Here is an 18,458-nt window from a genome sequence, read left to right as displayed (position 1 = left end):
CCAAGTTGAAGTTGAATCACAGTTGAAAACCTACGTAAATAAACCTACGTATCCGTACTTGGGAGAGCCGACCGGACCTACGCCTTCGCAATTTTCCTTTACGGATTATAATACGATTGTGCGTTCCACGTGTGTTTGTACCACATCGCAAATACATACGATATTAACGGTATTGTATAATAAAAATTTCGAAGGTAACTGTATCCAGTGCGTTTTTACTTGGTACAGTTACATTTACAAGATCTAGTCCTGGACAAGGTTGGGCAAATTTTATTTGAAATAAAAATAAAAAATACAAAAAATTTGAAATAATAAAACATTTCAACTAATTTTCTGTTTTCATTTGGAAAGTAACTTTATCCTGGGTCTAAATCGGACAAATTATTTGTAAATAATCTTTTAAATCATTGAAATAAAGTAACGAATAATTCTAGCAGAAGAACAAGTTTATACAATAGTAATCGGAAGCTACTTAAGAATTACTTGTAGAAACAAGTATAAAGCAAACAAGTATAAAGCAAATAAAATGAAATGAAAAGTTATTTTATAATAAATAATAAATTTTATAATAAAATGTCTTATTTAAATGATCATTTTTCAAATAATTTACTTGAATAATGCCCAAGTTTAGTTTTGGTATATTTCAAGTAAAAAATATTGGAAATAGAAACCAAAAATAATAGTTATATCAAAAATTTGTATTTGAAAAATCAGTAAGACAAATTTATTCATTAATTAAATTGAGGATATCAAAAAATGTAAAAAAAATTTTGTCAAAAATCACATGATTCATGATTTCGATTTTTGAACGTTTTGGTCATAAATAACAATAATTTTTATTATTGCTAATGGGTAAAAGAAAGAGAGAAATTTTATTTCGATAGCTTTATAATATTATAATATTATAATATTATAACAGAAATATATTTATAAAACCAAATAAGTATTTCAATCAATATGAAAATAAATAATTATTTCAAATTTAACAATGTAACACTTTATAAATACTTTCATTTTTTATTTCCCATTGTAATTGGACTGCAGATTTTGATACATTTGTAGGAAATTTTAAAGTTCAAAATAGTAGTATAAAATGCACATAATATGAAAAAATATATAAAATATTCGAAGTATAGTTTTTATAAAATTCAGTAATTAAAAGAATTTTTTATTGAAATTCTATTTTCTTAATTATATTTTCAAAAATACGAATCTGCATAAAGACTGAATCTAATAATGAATATTCTGAAGGGGATGTTTAATCGTATGCTATATACAGTATACAGTATAATCACATGAAGAAAAATAATCGTTTCTAAAATAATAGAAGTACATGCAAATATTATTAGTAGTTTTGAATTTATTTGTATTAAATGTGATTTATAAATAAATATGGAATAAGAGTATTATAATTTTTATAATAACTAAGAAAATAATAGACTCTATCTTTCTATTTGTAATATTAATAATTATGTATAATAATAATATAATTATAATATAATTATCATATAAAAATTATCATATTAATAATTATGTATAATAATAATATAATAATAATATAATTATCATATTAATTGTACAATGATTGTACATATATTTAATTAGTATTGTATTACATTTATATTTATTATAATAGATTAATATATTACATTTATCATATGTATTACTACTATATGAAATATACAATATAAAATTATATTATATTGTATTACTATATATACATATACGTGTATAATTATTATATAATAAATATGTTATTACATCTATTACATTATATTTAGCTTTATTATTGCTATTATTATACGTCAAATATAAATATAATATCATATATTTAGGTAAATAAAGACATTTCAGATTGTTTTAAATCATTATCATCTAATTGGGATTGGATAAATTTTAAAATAAAGACAAGGAATAACAATTTGAAATAACGAATCATTTTCACTAATTCATCATTTTTATTACGGAAATAATATTAGGAAAAATAACTTTTTTCTTAGGTCTAAATGAAAAGAATTATCTTCAAGATTGTTTCAAAATATTGAGTCAATTAAAATAGTATTTTAATGTATATAGTATTTCAATATTTTTAAATATTTTATTCTAATAGCACGAATTAGAATATTCAAATAGACCGAATAGTAAGATTACGTTTGAATTTCCTTTATGTAATTTAGGCAAAGCTAGAAATATTGGCTTGGTGAAAATTATAAGCATCTTATTTTTTATTGCCTCTTGCACTTTAAAATCGATTTCTCTTACATTTACTTTTGCAATCGATTTCTTTCACAAGACTCAAGTATCCATCACTAACCAAAAATGATTCGCTTTATGTAATAAAAATTGTCGTTTTATATAATCAAGGAAAGTACTATCATTTCGTTTTATGACACTCTAATATTTACTTTCTTGTTTAGTGTACAAAAAAAAAATTAAAAATATCTAAAAATTTAATTTAATTAAATTTAAAAATTAAAATAATTAATGTATAATAATGACTAATAATTAATAATTAATGATTAATGACTAATAATTAATAATTAATGTAGTATAATAATTAATGACCATGTATAAGATTATTTAAAATGAAAACGACAAATAAAAAGGGAAATGAATGCTTCAAATAAAATATTTTTTGTATACTTTTGTACATTAATTTTGAAACAGAGATTTCATATCACAATAGAAAAATAAAATGATTTTCTTGATTTCAAATAAAAAGATAATTTTTAATAATAATAACAAATAATAAGATAATTTTCAAATAACATTATGTAACATAAAGTAATAGAACAGATAACAAGTAAAATAAAAATTTTATTTAAATAATTATTTGAATAAAAGCTTATTTAAATAATGCCCAATCTTGGTTTATAATCAAAAACAAAAATAAAAAATAGTTACAAATTTATCGTGTTATATAATAATATATAATTTTGATTCTAAGATCTTTTAAAATTACTTTTTATAGTTACCTTTTATAGTTACTTTAAAATTTAAATTTGCAAAGTGAGAATATTTGATAATTTATGATAATTCTAAATTATATCTACTATAATTCTTTTTTTTTTATTACAATAGAAAATTTTCAAAACAATAAGGAATCTGTGTAAAATGCTATTAGGTGCAAGTATTGGAATATAAAATATTCTCTTTCGACTATATTATGTAAGACTTATTATGTAAAATTATTTTATTATTCTTAATAGATCGTAGATTTTTATGCATTTATGAGAAATTAAAAATTGCGGAAATGCATAGAGGTCATATAGAAAATATAATATATAAATATAAGTAATAACATAAAGGAAATCCAAAGTATAGCATTTATAATATCAACAGGTTTTATGCATTTTTAAATTTTTAGAAACATAATATAAAAAAATGAAATCTAAGTAGGAATTTATTTTTCCTACCAAATGTTATAATAAATATTCTTGAATATATTCTTGCATCTTACATATGTACATATGTACATTTCTTCATCTTCGAATTTTCCAAAAATTCCGCAGCGTAAATATTAGACTAAATATTATAATTGTAAAGTGTATTATATTAAATAGTATTAAATTATATATAATGTCAAATATACTATAATAATTAATCCATTAAGGATCTGGATCTAAACTTCATTAAATTATAAAATTTAGACGGAAGACATAATGATCAAAAAGTATTAAACGAATTCTTACAACTTATTTCTACAGTTCCAATATTTAAAAAAAAAGCAATATTTGATAATAAAATTGGATGAAAAGAATTGCTAACGAAACACTGCGTTAATTCAACATTCGTCCTTAATGTATTAAATATTTATAATATTAAATATTTAACGAGTGAAACAAGTATATTAGAGTGATTTCATTTCTTTAATTGTGTCCATCGAAATTTAAATTTGTAAATCTGCCAGAAACACAGGCAATTTGGTTATTATTGTATAATAGTAAATTATAACATATAAGGTGAATGAAATTACGTCATTCTTATTCTGGGCACAGTGAGAATTCCATTGCCACGCTCAACGTTGCCTTCACTTTGTCCTTGCTCGCATTTTACATTTACCTAGACCTGTGTAATTCAAGGAACCGATCGCGAGAGTGGTAGTTATATAAGTATATATACATGCCCACGTAAGTACTTTCTTTGCAGCATACATCTTTTTATCTCTTCATACAACGTGAAAAACAGAGATATTATTTGAACACTAATCTCTAGACTGCATTTACATCCCATTAATATTCTTAAATATTTACAGTTTCATAAAAAACTATTACAGTTTCATAAAAAAAAATCATACAATAGTACTGAAAATTGTATAACTTATTTTAAAGTTTGAAGCTTAAAATGTGTAAGATCATGACATTTTTATTGTACCTCTATATCTGAAAATAAATTATACGCAATTAAATATTTATTTAAATATTTAAAATTATTTATTTAAAAACGCCCATATCGTGCTCTAATTGCATCCGAAGTTATGGCAAATTAAACAATCAGATGATACCTAATTATTGAATATAGCACGTACAAACCAAGAAGTAGAGTTCCAAAAAGAACTCACAAAAGTGCCATACTTTAACTTTTGAACAAATGTATTACTACATTAAATAAATGTATTAATACGACACTTAAAACTGTTACATTTTATCTCTACTCGTCAAGTACAAAATATGTGAAAAAGATTAAAAAAAGAAAAAAAATAACGCCTAGAAACGAAATTTAGCCAAAACTCTCAAAGACACGCAATGCTGTTAGGATGTGTCTTTTTTAAAAATTTACGATCTTATTATTTATTTTGTTTTCTAATCGTTACTTGTTGCAACTTCATAAGTTCTAACAAAATAATTTTACAAATATTTATCCTGTTTCATTCAGGAAATATTCATTTATCATGATTATTTGATTCACCTTGTACGTAAGTTTTAAATAAAAATTTAATAAGGATGATAATAATTAATTACCTTGCGTTTGTTCCCCTTCAAACGGTATTGTTTACTTTAGAAAATAATAATAAATTATTATTAGTAAAATATTATTATAGTAATAATAATTATTAGTAAATAATAATAAATATAAATTGGAAATAATTATTGGAATTTTTAATTAACTTTAACAACTATCATCTGGGTGCAAAGATTTTCAACAACAACACGAGAGTGATGTGGATAACTTGCGGCTCACGAGCCACATGAAATTTATTTCCCCTCTTTTCTGATTTTATCAACCATTCCTATGCTTTGTTTCACGGTGGGGAAGAAGTTATCCAGGCTTTCTGATTAGTCGACAGAATCCTGTTAAAATTAAATACAAGTTTTTATTAATAAAAGTATTAATAAATGAATGTGAAAAATGTAATTTAAAAAGAGAACAATAATTTCTTTTTTTATTAAAACGCATTTTCTTTTCCCCAGTCTTCCTAATTTGTTAAATGTTAATTACAGATAATTAAAAAATTTTTTTAGAAATTTAATTTTTAAATTTTTCTTTACATAGTTTAAATAAAAACATTAATCTGAGAAATTAATAATTAATTATAAATTATATAACTTATATATATTTTTTTATTTTAATTTTATTTGTAAAAAGTTATCACTAGATTTTTAATTAAAATGGAATTCTTATATATAATTTTTATTTTATTTATAATTATACATACATATAGATTATGATTTTTTAAATATGTTTAATATAAATAATGCATACCTATGATAGACGGACATCAAGGTATTTTAAGTATAAAATTTTCACGTACATGTTTGATATGATTATTACCTTGAGCAAGTAATAGACAAAACAGATTGCAATCTTATCTTAATAAACTCAAGAGCGTGTATTACATAGCGTCTGCAATTGGGACCGAGAGCGAATCCCGCTTAAGCAGAAAGTGACTTTTGCCACGCGAGATATATAAATATATGATTATACCTTATCTGTGACTGAACCTGAAGACAGCTCATTGCGTGATGAATTTTTGACAAAGTATTTAAAGAAACATAGGTTCCAGATTTCCTATTCAAAGCATACTTACTAAAGCGTATTCTAATTGTAAGAAGATTTTGTCATGTCTAATATTGTTCTATTAGTCAGAAGACAAAAATATAAAATAAAAAAAGACATACTATTTTAAATTTAAAATCAAGAAAAGGATTTTTAATAAATAATTATTTTTAATTCTTTTTATTACTATTTTTAACAAAACTTATTTCTTGAAATATATATATTTTTATAGTACAGTATACATAACAAATAAATAAATAACACAACGAAGGCAAATTGATAGAATTGAAATCGATTGGGAATCACAATTGAGACAAGAACATAGTGGCGTGTAAAAGATTACTTAAATAATGATATTAACTGAAGTAAATTGAAAAAGTATTGGGAATGGAGAAGGTACAATACAAAAGGGTTGAGAAGATACATTACAATAAATGTCGTTTTGTTCAGAAAAGTATATTTCATGCCAATGTGTCATTTAAGTCAAAGTATTCAAAGAAAATAGGTGCGTGGCTTTCTAACACTGAAAAGTGGCATACGATTCCTATTATGAATACGTTTTGGCAATGGGAATCTGATTTTTGAATCATGAAACTGTTTAACTTGAGGTCTCCTACAATTTGCAGCTTTTACAACTTCGACTTTAATAATTTGAATAGAATGAGCACGGGCACGATGGCGAGCTCCCATATCTCTATAACACTGTGTCACGGCACCACTGACAGAGAGGTCTCTGTATTCTCTGTACATATTGTGAGTTCCAGATCTTGAATCATACCTCAACCAAATGCCAAAGTTCTTGATTTTTACTGGAGATTCCTCTGGTATCTGAAAGACAATGTGTTTGAACATATGTACATAAATATTTGACAAAAATTTACATTGACACTTAATACATATAACAATTACCTGCTTCAAAGAAACAATTTCTCCTGTAGATTTTTTAAACTTTTTAAGTTGACGCAGAAAATACCAAAATCTGGACTTCGCAACAATGATATCAGGCGCAAATATTCTCATTTTGTACAATGGTGTAGTAGTTTCTTTTTCGGTTGGCAATTTGCGTCCGATCACCTCGAATTCCTTCAACTGTAAAAAAATAGTACAGGTTACTTCTCATTATAAATAATTCTTTATTATCTTAACCATTATCTTAAACAAAGTTTGAATGTGACAAAATACGAGAATTATTCAAACTTTAAGAATTATGAACGTGTTGACGATCATATGTTAGGTTAAGACACTGTTTATGTATTATTCAACTTCACTTTTGCAATTTTGGATAAACTATCACAATATGTAAAGCATAGTAAAGATGAGTTTCCTTAACTGATAAATTTATTAGTGTTTAACACAAATTTTTACTTACTTCACTCTTAGCCTTCATTTTGTCGTCTGTACAAACCACTTAATTTTCTAATGAAAATGGCCTAGGGACTTTTGATTATCTCAAAAACGAAACCACTTAATTTTCTAATGAAATATTACAATGCAAACATAGACTTAACATCTTTCAAAACTTAGATGTTGAAGTAGATTTAAAAAAAATTGTCAGTATTCCTCATTAATAATAATTTAGCGAAAATCTTATGTAGTCAAATGAATTTTAATTAAGCTTTAACATTTTGTTATGAGTAAATACCTATTCAACGGCATAAATAATTATATAATATAAATTTGTATATAGAAATAAATTATATTTGTTTTATACAGATTTTTCATAGTTTATTCATTTATGTTTAATATCTGTCAACGAACTCGGTCGAAATGGAATGAGGTACAGGTTATCTGTGATATTACATTACTAATCAAGTTAAAGTGGACTTATTCAGATATAAAAAACAAAACGCGAATAACAGAGCAGCTGAAGCTCTCTTACTAAAAACTTGAAGCGCATGCTTGCGTTTCATTTTGTCAAAATTGATAGAGCTCTTTCTCGATTGGGTACGATTTCAGTTACTTTGTCTGTGATTACTAGCTTTATATTTCGGTATCGAAAGTTTGACAACTGTAATGTGTCAAAAATCATATTACTTGTTTCTCACTAGTTCCCCAACTCACCGTTGTTTAAACATAGAGTGCGCAAAAGAACCAGTTTACTATGTCGGTATTGCAGGCATTACGGATCACAAAAGTCCATTAGATGTCTTCTCATATACTTCGTCTGTGCTTGTGCTGCAAATGAATCATATAAAATTTCATTTCATATATTTTTTTAATATTATACTTTTTGTAATACAATATTTTGTAATAATATAATGTAATATTTTAACATTATATTATTGTTGATATAATATTTTTTCTTGTTTCTAATCACCCTCTTTTGGAGGACCTAGGCTTAATTTTTACAAACTTTTTATTTGTAATTCTTCAACGACATGATTTTTTTCAATAATTATCTTGATTCATTAGTTCATTTATTAATATTACATACTTTCTATTTAATACATGAACAAATTCTTAGAAATTCGTTATTTTTTGCTAAAGGTGGATTTCAACAATTATACAAACAAATTTATCATAGGGTCATTAAATGCACCTCAAAATACAAAGTGTATGTATCACCAAATAAGACTTACCTTGAACTTGTGAAATGTCATAAGACTATCTGTCGTTATCATGAGACCATCGACCGTCATGAGAATATCTGTTGCGTTAGTAAATTCATTCATGAGAGAATAGGTCATCTTATATATATCCAAGAATAAAATACAGACAATGATGGAAATTAACCCGGGATTATCCATCTGGGGGTCTAGCGCAGGTACATCCCGGCGACTAGATCCTCACGTGGGTAATCCCGGGTTAAACAGGGAATAATCTGCAACAGTTTTTATTATTTATTTAAAAAGTTAAAGTTATAAGGAATATATTTTTTAATGAAAGTTACATAACAATAAAATATTATTATTCATTGGACTGCAGAGCTTTATGCATTTATTAAAAGTTTGGAAGTATAAAAAAGCACACAATGCATATAATATGGGTCGAAAAATTAATAGTTTCAAAGTTATAAACGATTTTTTGTTTCGACTGAAGAAACGAATTTCTTCGTTTTGAGAGCTGTCGTATGTAAATAGTGACTTACCTTATAATTTCTTCTTTTTCTGATTACAGTTTTCTACGTGTCTTCCTTCCATTTCTACGTATGTTCGACACCTTCGTATTAAAGAATTACGTACTCTTTCAAAGATTTCCTGATATGTTTCCTGATATTCTAATTTTTTCACAAACATTTTTATGAGGTAATAAACATTTTGTATTTTTTGATGTAATTCATATCATTGATAATTGAAGAGTAAACAATATTTTTAAGATATCCACACAAAATGAAATATTTATTATCTGGATAAAATATTCAATTAAACAGAATAAATTCGAATAATCATTTTAAATAAATATTTATTCGAAATTATTCGAATAATGTTCAACCATGTAATCAAGAAGTCACAAGTGAAAGCAATAATAGAGAACATAATGTTATAACATATTATTGCATCATATTAGTAAATATGGAAAATTACAAGCATGAATATTTTGCCACGCAATAAATTTTTATGAGGTAATAAACATTTACTGTTACCTATTATCTATCACGATTCATTGATTTTTAGGATTGTTGAATTATTTTGTACAATTATCTTTTAAGTAAATTTTATCTGTCAAATAACATTTGGATTTTCAATTTTCGTGCATTTATTACAAAGTTATGCGGGGAGATAGCGTAAAAAAGGTAAGTTTGACCCTTTAAGTATTTAAATTTATCAAAAATCTAAAAGTTTAATACTGAGTAAAAAATATATAACAAATTAAGAATATGTTCGTCTTTAAAAATATATTCCTTTTTGACATTCAATATATTTTATGTTATTCTTTTTGAAGCTCAAGATATGTATATGTATAAATTGTTTTCTTTCTTCACTGTAGTGCTGCTGAAGTTAAAGAAAAATAGAGAAAGTAGTCTGTATGGTCCTCTTAGTGATGTGTATGATTTTTTAGTTGGCAAAGAAAGTACTGAGAATTACTTTCTGTATGATGTAGTAGCATAACACATTTATATTTGAAAGGCAATTGAAATTCCGGATATATCCTACAAACTGAGAATGATATGAGCACTACTTTACTCTTTATAAATAACTTATAAATAACTATAAATAACTCGTGGAGACTGTGAAATTAATGGATAAATTAAAGTCAATATCTTTTAAACTAATAATTTGTAGACAAATATAGATTGACGGTTTTCTATAGGAAACGTTGAGCTCTATTGGCCTAAAAAACATATCATTCCATTTAAAAAAACAGATGTAACCTAGAAATCTCTCCACTTACAAAAATGTCATTACTAACACTATATATATATAATACAATAATGTATTGAATATGTTCGTCGATAAAATTTGTTCATATTTCAGAAAACAAAGAAGATATTCATACCTTTATTCATTCATCTATACAAGATTATGATTTTTAAATCAATCACGACTTTTCATTCATTAATTCATTCAATAATCACTGATTATTTAATAACAATTTGTATAATAAACGATAATCATGTATGATCTCACATTAATTATAATCAAATTATTTAATTGCTCAACTATATCTATAAACAATCAGGATAAAACAGCTTCGTGGAACATAATTATATAAAATTATATAAAAATTAAACATTATAGTGATATGAATATTAAACGTCCTCGTCCTTTGACCAAAATAAATTGGGAGTGGTAAAGACGATAGCGGAAGATTCCGGAAGAGTTATCGAATCCGTGGAAACAATGGTACCCAGACGAAAATCAGAATCACCAATAACAGTATGAACTACCAGATCAGAAGGAAATGGCAGTGCAGTTTTAGCGTCTAAAGTGACAGATACTTTGTCGAAATTAAACAACGTTACCACAGTGTCGAATCCTAAAGTGCGAGAAATACTTAAAATCTTGTATCGTGGGTATATGATAACTTTTAAGGAGCCATGCGCGACCACTGCTCGTTTCTTCAAGTTCGTTGAACTTTTGAAATGCTGGTAATGCGAGTAGGATACTTTCTTCTGAGCTTCCAGGTTCAGGTTCTTATAATTCGGGTGCACTGGTAGCCAAGTTTTCGCTTTCGTAGAAAAACCGGCGCTGGTGCTGTTGTTCCACTGATACGGTGTTCTTTCGGGATCTCTAGTTTTCAAGTAGTATCTGTTGCGACCGGCATTGCAACCAGCCGGGTCCACCGTCTCGGCGTACGTGAAGTTTCTGTCCACCATTCCGATCTCGTCGCCGTTGTAAATCACCGATATACCAGGTAGAATCATCGACATCTGGATAATCTGCTCGGCTCGTCGGCGACCAAATCTCGTGGCCACGCGATGGTTGTCGTGATTACCCACCACCCAATTCGGAACGTTGCCTCTGGGCACTGTCTTCACCCACTTGTCGATCAGATTTTTAAAGTCCATTGCGCTAGATTTGTTGTTCAGTTGGTTGATGAACATGAAGTTAAAAGGAACATTGGAGCCAGCGTCGTAGTATTTAATGGTCAGATCGTGAGTGGTGTACGCTTCCGTGAGAATCAGCTTTGGATCGGATTTCGTACGATTCGAGTGTTCGTCCATCAGTTTCCTCCAGCTTTTCAACGTTACGTGGGTCTCGTTTTGATCCTTCGTGTAAATGTGGACCAAGCTGTCGTAGTCGTCCTTAGGGATGCCGGTTTTGTTGCTGCGTGGCTCGTCCCGAAACTTGGCGTCCTCGAACATGAAATTGATCGCGTCGATGCGAAAACCGTCGACCCCGCGATTCATCCAGAACGTCAACACGTTCTTCATCTCCTGATTACAGGAACCAAAAATAACTGTTACTCCAAAATTTTTTTGGGAAAAGTTTCAGTTGTACAAACATGTTTGTTATTCAAGTTAGAGATGCTAATCATAAAATAAAAATAACTTTTTAAAAAATCATGTAATTACGAAATTTTTATTTCTAAATGTCTTGGTTATAGATAACAAACGATTAAAAGTAACAAAAAATTCTTTTGTTGTCTATAAAAGAGGAATTCTATTTCAGTTGTTTATATATGAGATTATAAAGTATTGTTTTCGACTTAATCACAACATTTTAAAGGCCGTAGAATTATTTTCCGATGTAAATCGCGCGGAATTTGATGAAGAAAGAAAACCGAAATGAAATTCCCCAAACAATTAGTGGCATCGAGAAAGTTGTTCGCTCACTTGTAATCGTCAACCAAACCATTTGAATCATAAAATTAGTATCCTCTAACTTTGTTTATTTTATGGTTAAAGTTATGATTCCTGCCTGATTCAATGCCGCGCTGCGATAATTCAAATCCGGTTGTGCCGCAGCGAATTGGTGCAGATAATATTGCTTGCGCACGTCGCTCCATTGCCAGGCCGAGCCCCCAAAGTTGCTCAGCCAATTGTTTGGTGGCTGTCTCTTCCCGTTGACGATCTTGCCGTTCTGCCAGATGTAGTACCCGTCGTACGGTTTAACCTTGCGAACACTTTTCTGGAACCAGGGATGCTGGTTAGAGCTGTGATTAGGCACGAAATCCATAATCACTTTGAGCTTGAGCTTCTTGGCTTTGGCTACCAGCCGGTCGAAATCGGCCAAAGTTCCATAACTCGGGTCGACGTCCGTGAAGTTGGAGATGTCGTAGCCGAAGTCGACTTGCGGGCTTTTGTAAATCGGCGACAGCCAGACGGCCTTAGCGCCTATGTCTACGACATGCTCTAACTTGCTCGTAATGCCATTCAGGTCACCGATACCGTCTCCGTTGCTATCTTTGAAGCTCCTCGGATAGATTTGGTACACGATGATGTTCTTGTACCAGTTTACGTCCACTGCCGCACCCCATGAAATGGACAGGGAACACGTTACAAGCGTCAACCAAAACATGATTGAATTATCTGAAGTAATGGAAATGCGGTCGACATTTTATAAAACGTGACGGGATTAACTATCTGTTTGCTCGCAGAGTTGTTTATCGAATATCAACTAATAACAGATATTAACGTTATAAACGTGATTGTGAATGATAACAAGACAATAGTTGGACATCATATATAATTCTGTTGGTTGAACGATTATGATTTTTATTTATTTTTTGATTCTTTACAGAGAAAGTTTGTGTCGAAGCTGTTTACTACGCTTCTGTATAATTTAGAAAATTTGTTTATACTCGATAGATGTTCTTTGTTAATTCGCCTGGTGAATACTTGATTCGTTATAAATAGTTGAACACGAGGAATTCCATCTTCTTATATCACTCGCCTTTCACCTCTTTGATAAGACCAACAATAGAATGTTCTAAATATGTTTGCTTCATTTGTAATATTTTTTCAGTAGATTATCCTTGACAACATATTTCAAATTCGTTAAAATCGATCAGGTGTTCTCTATTTCAAATATTTATTACATGAAACTGTATTTGTAGATCATTCTATTAATCATTGTACGGAATTTATAAATGGCCGCAATTAAATAAATTTGAATCAAGTTGGCCCAATATATTTCCAAGACTTGTAATACAAAAATGAAATTCAGATCATTTTCTTATTATTTTAATGACTTATTAAATATATATCTACATTATAATTTTAGTGCTTAGTTATTTATTTATTTTTATATATATATATAAAATATAAATAATTTTTATAGTAATGATACAAATAGTTGTTTGTAGTAGTGTAGAAATTTTATTTGCATTGGCAATTTGTGAATTTCAATTTAATTGATGCTACATGTATCTTTATCAACATGTCAACATTGTAATCGTTCCCTAAGTAAACTATGAGATTGTATACCGAAGTATTTCTTGAGTGTACACACAATAACACATTTTATTTTTTGTTTCTTTTTTAAAGATTACTAATATTTACGAGACGTTTGAAAATATAACAAATTCTCACAATTTGTAATTTCTTACAAATTAAATTGATCCAATTTTCATATAAAGATTAATACGATCTTGAATGTTTTTAGCTTATTTTACAGAATTTGAACACATGCTTATATGTTATCGTATATCTTCATGCAGTGTTCGCATTTCGAGGAAAGTGAAATTCGAACTATTAAATGGTGAAATTCAATTTATCGGTGAAAATTATCGAGACTAATTCTACTCCGATGTATCGGATAATTTGAGCAAACTTTCTATTCGAATAAGAAATGATAAACAATTAAAAGCATAATTTTTATCATGAACAATAGTCAAATTTTTTATCCAAATAAAAATGATTCAAATAAAATATGATTCAAATATCAAAAATAATTTATTTCATACCTCTGATTTTCAAGGATGAGATTGTCCTTTATTTGGACTAGATAAAATAGATATCTATAATAAATGATTTTTAATTTTCTTTTATCTGTTATCAGAGTTACGCAAGTAATGTATGAAATAGTTACGCAAGTAACATCGTTGCTTTCTATAAATGTAATTTCCTAGTTTATTCATTTTTCAGTTATTTTCTTTAACAAATCTTCACGGCGTACTTACAAGAAATAATATTTCTTGTAACTGAAGACAAATAAAATAGATAAGCGTAAAACCGGCGATTGATCACGTAGGCATCATTCGATATTCGATCGTTTCATCGCATCGTTTCCTTTTTTACTTTTCTCGAAGCAAGAAAAATAAAGTAAATATAAATAAATATATATAAAAAATAGCAACCCAAAGCAAGAAAAATAAAGTAATATAAATAAATATATATAAAAAATAATAATATAAATATTGAATTTATACTTTTTTTAAATGTATTATTACTATCACTTCGTTCATAATAAATACGTAATAAATAATACGGTAGAGAGCATAACTGAATCAATAATTACAGATTTCACTGCCTTAATTTTTCATTGCCGTTAACATTAAAATAAAAAAAAAAAAAAAATGCATTTTATGACGTTAATACATGTACAATCTTCCAAAGTTTGAAATTAAATTTGTGAAAGCTGTGAATTAAGATAGTATTTGAAAATTGATTTTATTTGACAATGCATACCTCTGACAGTGTAATAGGAATTCATACGTGCCAAATAAATGTAAGAGGTACACGAAAATACGAATCGAGTCAAGTTGATTAATTTTCGTGCGAAATCCCAAAAATTACTCATTTCTTTCCCGAATTATTTCAATTGTTGGCTTCCATAGCTACGTAAGGTGCATCTGAACTAAAAAGTTTCTGTTAATTTACAAGTAGGAACGTATTATCTAGCGTATTATCTAGACAATCTAACTTCTGATTTTAATTATGATTTACAAACGTTTAAACTGAATTTTCATTGGCAAAAATGGGTCTTCTTACTTTGACACGTTGAATTTTTTTTTATTATACAATAGGTATTATCTATCAACGAGATAAGTTGAAGCATATAAACATGTTTACTGGGGGTCGCCGGTGACCTCCATGGCGGTCAAGTACGTTTCTTCGATTTTCACTTACTTCTTAAGATATTTTATTTTTACGATATAGTGAACAATTGAGGATTGCATTTCTTCACGTACAAGTCTATAGAGAAAACGGTGCCATGAAATGAAAAAAAAAAAGAAGAAAAAAATGGTAAGAAAACCAGGATCGGGCGACGATTTTATAGAAAATGTTATGAAAAAAATTCAAAACAATTAGGTTGAACAAAAGGAAGGAATTGTATAAAAAAAGTCGTCACATTGTGAAGACTGTATTGACTTATCTTTTCTTTGTTTGTAGTGCTTTAATACGATATATCACAATATGCGTGAATAATATTAACACATACATATTATAAATAAAATAATTTTTGTATGCTTTGTACTGCGTTAATTTCTTCACACTATTGTAGTGAAACGAAGCTATAAAAAAATTTGCAAGTATTAACATTTAATCGAGTTAGATGTTTTTATTAATCTTCGATTCGCCGGTCTCACCATGATATTCAACGTGTCAAAGTATTGTCATTTTTGTATTGTTAGTTAAAATCACATTTTTGATGAAATTATAAATAAAATAATTATTAAGAAAATTATATAATTTGGGAAATAAAATAATTTTATTATTGAACAAATATAATTATTATTATAAATTTTAAAGTTTTTTTTATTAATAATAAAAAATTAAAATTAAAATAAACTAACATAATTATTATAATAAATATATATATTATAAAATAATAAAATTTACGTTTATTTTTTTTATAATTTTTTGTAAATTAATTAAACAAATAAAATTATTATTCCTCTAATTATAATAATTAAAATTATATATATATAAATAATAATGACGGTAATAATAATTATTATTAATAATTAAAATAATAATAATAATTAATTTTAATAATTAATTAAAATTATATAAATAATAATGACGGTTTAATTAAATAAATATTTATTGACATAAAAATAGTAAAAAAAATAAAATTAATTAATTGATTAAAGGAAACCACACACGTGTACAGACAATCGTTGCAACGTGCGCGACGATTAGATGTCACAAGACGATCCGAAAGTCCCAACAGCGATCTGAAAGATGAAAAATTCTAGATATTGTAGGAATCACACGTACGTTATTGATAGGAATATCCGGGGCGCAATAAAATAACGATTGCCATTACTCTTTAATGTCGCAATCAATGTTAGGCACTCTACTATCGTCCACGAGGCGTCGCGTTATCGTCGCGACGTGCATCCGTAAGGATGCAAGAACGTAGGTATGCTGTCGCAATTGTCTATACACGTGTCACAGATATGATTTCCAATTCATTTTCTCAGTTCGAAAAATAATCGAATAATAAAAATGAAATTTTAAAAGTTTGAAGTAATGAAATGTTGAAATAGCTTTAAATTGAGATTAAGTAGTTTTAAATATTTGTAAATCATTAAATAAATAATCGAGATACTGAAAATCTTTATGTTTCTACCAACAAATTATAGTAATGGAAATGTTTATTTCAGATGTTTAGTTCTTTGTAGCGATAGCGACTAGCGATTGAAATAATTTGTGAAGCTAACTTCATTGTTGTGTAACATTTTGATATAAAAAATATTGAAATACAAAGCTCAGAGTCACATTTATATATCTAAAAAAAATTGAAATTTCTCGATTAGTAATTATATATGAAAAGAATTTGCAATTACATTGTAACTAAATTACTAAATTAAATTAAAGTTCAATACTTCTTAATTAATTTAATTACTAATTATTATAACTACGAGCGTAATTGAATTGTAGTATAGTTGAATTACAGCATACTTAAATTATTATGTAACTGAAATGCAATATATTAGAGTTACTTAAAATTCCGAAATCTGGATCAATATCGCCGAACTCTGTATGCTTCAATATTTTAAAGATCGATTACAAGATAAATCTTTGCTCGATGGATATCTAATTGAAAGAATTTATGGGACACACCACTCTCTTCATCAACTCTTATGCGACGATGACTAATTTTTTCAAAATCAAACAACCTTAGTGATAAAATATTTGAAAGAAGAGTATTTGTTTAATAAATTTAAAGTTGGCTGATAATTGTTATCAAATTAGTGACTTCTATCAATGTGATCCTATAAGTTATAATTAATAACAAGCTAAGAACATTGTTTTTTTTTTTAATTTCTCTACTATTAGATAATTATTTTATTCCTGTATTGACTTTTTCAAATTTTATTTTATTTTTTTAAATAGCGTTTCATTCAACTTTTTTCAAATAATATTTTCTATTATTTATAAGTTTGATAAAGAAGGTACTTATTTCACTTTCTAAATTTGCGTTTGCTGTTTAAAACGAACATTCCTGTTCACATAATATGAATTTATGAATAACAACACGTTCACTACTAACATTAATTTTTTTCCGCGCCTTGAAAAAAATTTTCCTCGTCACTTTTCAAATTTTATTATCTCTGAATTCCGCTCTTTCACATCTTCTTACCTTTTAAATACTAATTCTGATACGTTGCGTTTCATTGTAATCCAATTGTAATTTAATTGAACGAAAGATCTGAATTATAAATTACATTGTTTCATTATTTCTCAATATTTTTCATGATTATTAATTCAGAAGGAAAGAAACGGTAGGAGAAACAAATATTTACATATTTGGGTATTTGGGTATTATATTTTCAAGTAATTGCCGTAACCATATTTGTTAAGTAATTATTAAAGACATATTCTGATCTTTCAAATATCGTGAAAATTCTATGGAATATTTCATTGTGACGTACGATTATTTTAAATAATCATTTCAAGTTTATCTTCAAAAATATTATGATTGAAATGCATAGTGAATGTGCTTGTAAAATTAAACGAATATTTCAATTGGAATAAAAATGAACAATTATTTCAAATTGATCAATGCAACATTGCAAAATACTTTTATTCTCAGTTTTAAATACTATTTTATTCAGCACTGGAAATACACGACACACATTTACGGTGTTTATATAATTTATTTAATTTTAATTTTAAATGCGTA

General features: G+C 27.2%; 2 protein-coding genes across 4 annotated transcripts; both read right to left on the bottom strand.

Moving 5' to 3' along the window:
- Positions 1 to 544: 544 nt before the first annotated feature.
- On the bottom strand, positions 545 to 13,122 carry LOC122538381 (alpha-glucosidase-like). 3 transcript variants are annotated; one of them, XM_043672391.1, is made up of 3 exons: positions 12,300 to 13,122; positions 10,653 to 11,815; positions 545 to 573 (listed from the first exon to the last, which is right to left on the bottom strand). In XM_043672391.1, exons 1-2 carry the CDS (start codon positions 12,897 to 12,899, stop codon positions 10,688 to 10,690), a joined length of 1,728 nt encoding a protein of 575 aa, XP_043528326.1. In that variant the 5' UTR covers positions 12,900 to 13,122; the 3' UTR covers positions 545 to 573; positions 10,653 to 10,687. The 3 variants fall into 3 exon arrangements, with proteins under 3 accessions (XP_043528326.1, XP_043528327.1, XP_043528324.1); XM_043672392.1 differs by lacking the exon at positions 545 to 573 and adding an exon at positions 6,438 to 6,638 and having other exon boundaries at positions 10,826 to 11,815; XM_043672389.1 differs by lacking the exon at positions 545 to 573 and having other exon boundaries at positions 10,394 to 11,815.
- Positions 6,438 to 7,474, bottom strand: LOC122538387 (60S ribosomal protein L18a-like). The gene is made up of 3 exons (XM_043672402.1): positions 7,367 to 7,474; positions 6,907 to 7,086; positions 6,438 to 6,825 (listed from the first exon to the last, which is right to left on the bottom strand). Exons 1-3 carry the CDS (start codon positions 7,382 to 7,384, stop codon positions 6,490 to 6,492), a joined length of 534 nt encoding a protein of 177 aa, XP_043528337.1. The 5' UTR covers positions 7,385 to 7,474; the 3' UTR covers positions 6,438 to 6,489.
- Positions 13,123 to 18,458: the final 5,336 nt, after the last annotated feature.

This window comes from Frieseomelitta varia, unplaced genomic scaffold (assembly GCF_011392965.1).
Source record: "Frieseomelitta varia isolate USP_RPSP 00005682 unplaced genomic scaffold, Fvar_1.2 scaffold_988, whole genome shotgun sequence".
Lineage (NCBI taxonomy): Eukaryota > Metazoa > Arthropoda > Insecta > Hymenoptera > Apidae > Frieseomelitta > Frieseomelitta varia.
The sequence above is the reverse complement of the archived record's forward strand: the minus strand, read 5'-3'. Positions and strand labels throughout refer to the sequence as shown.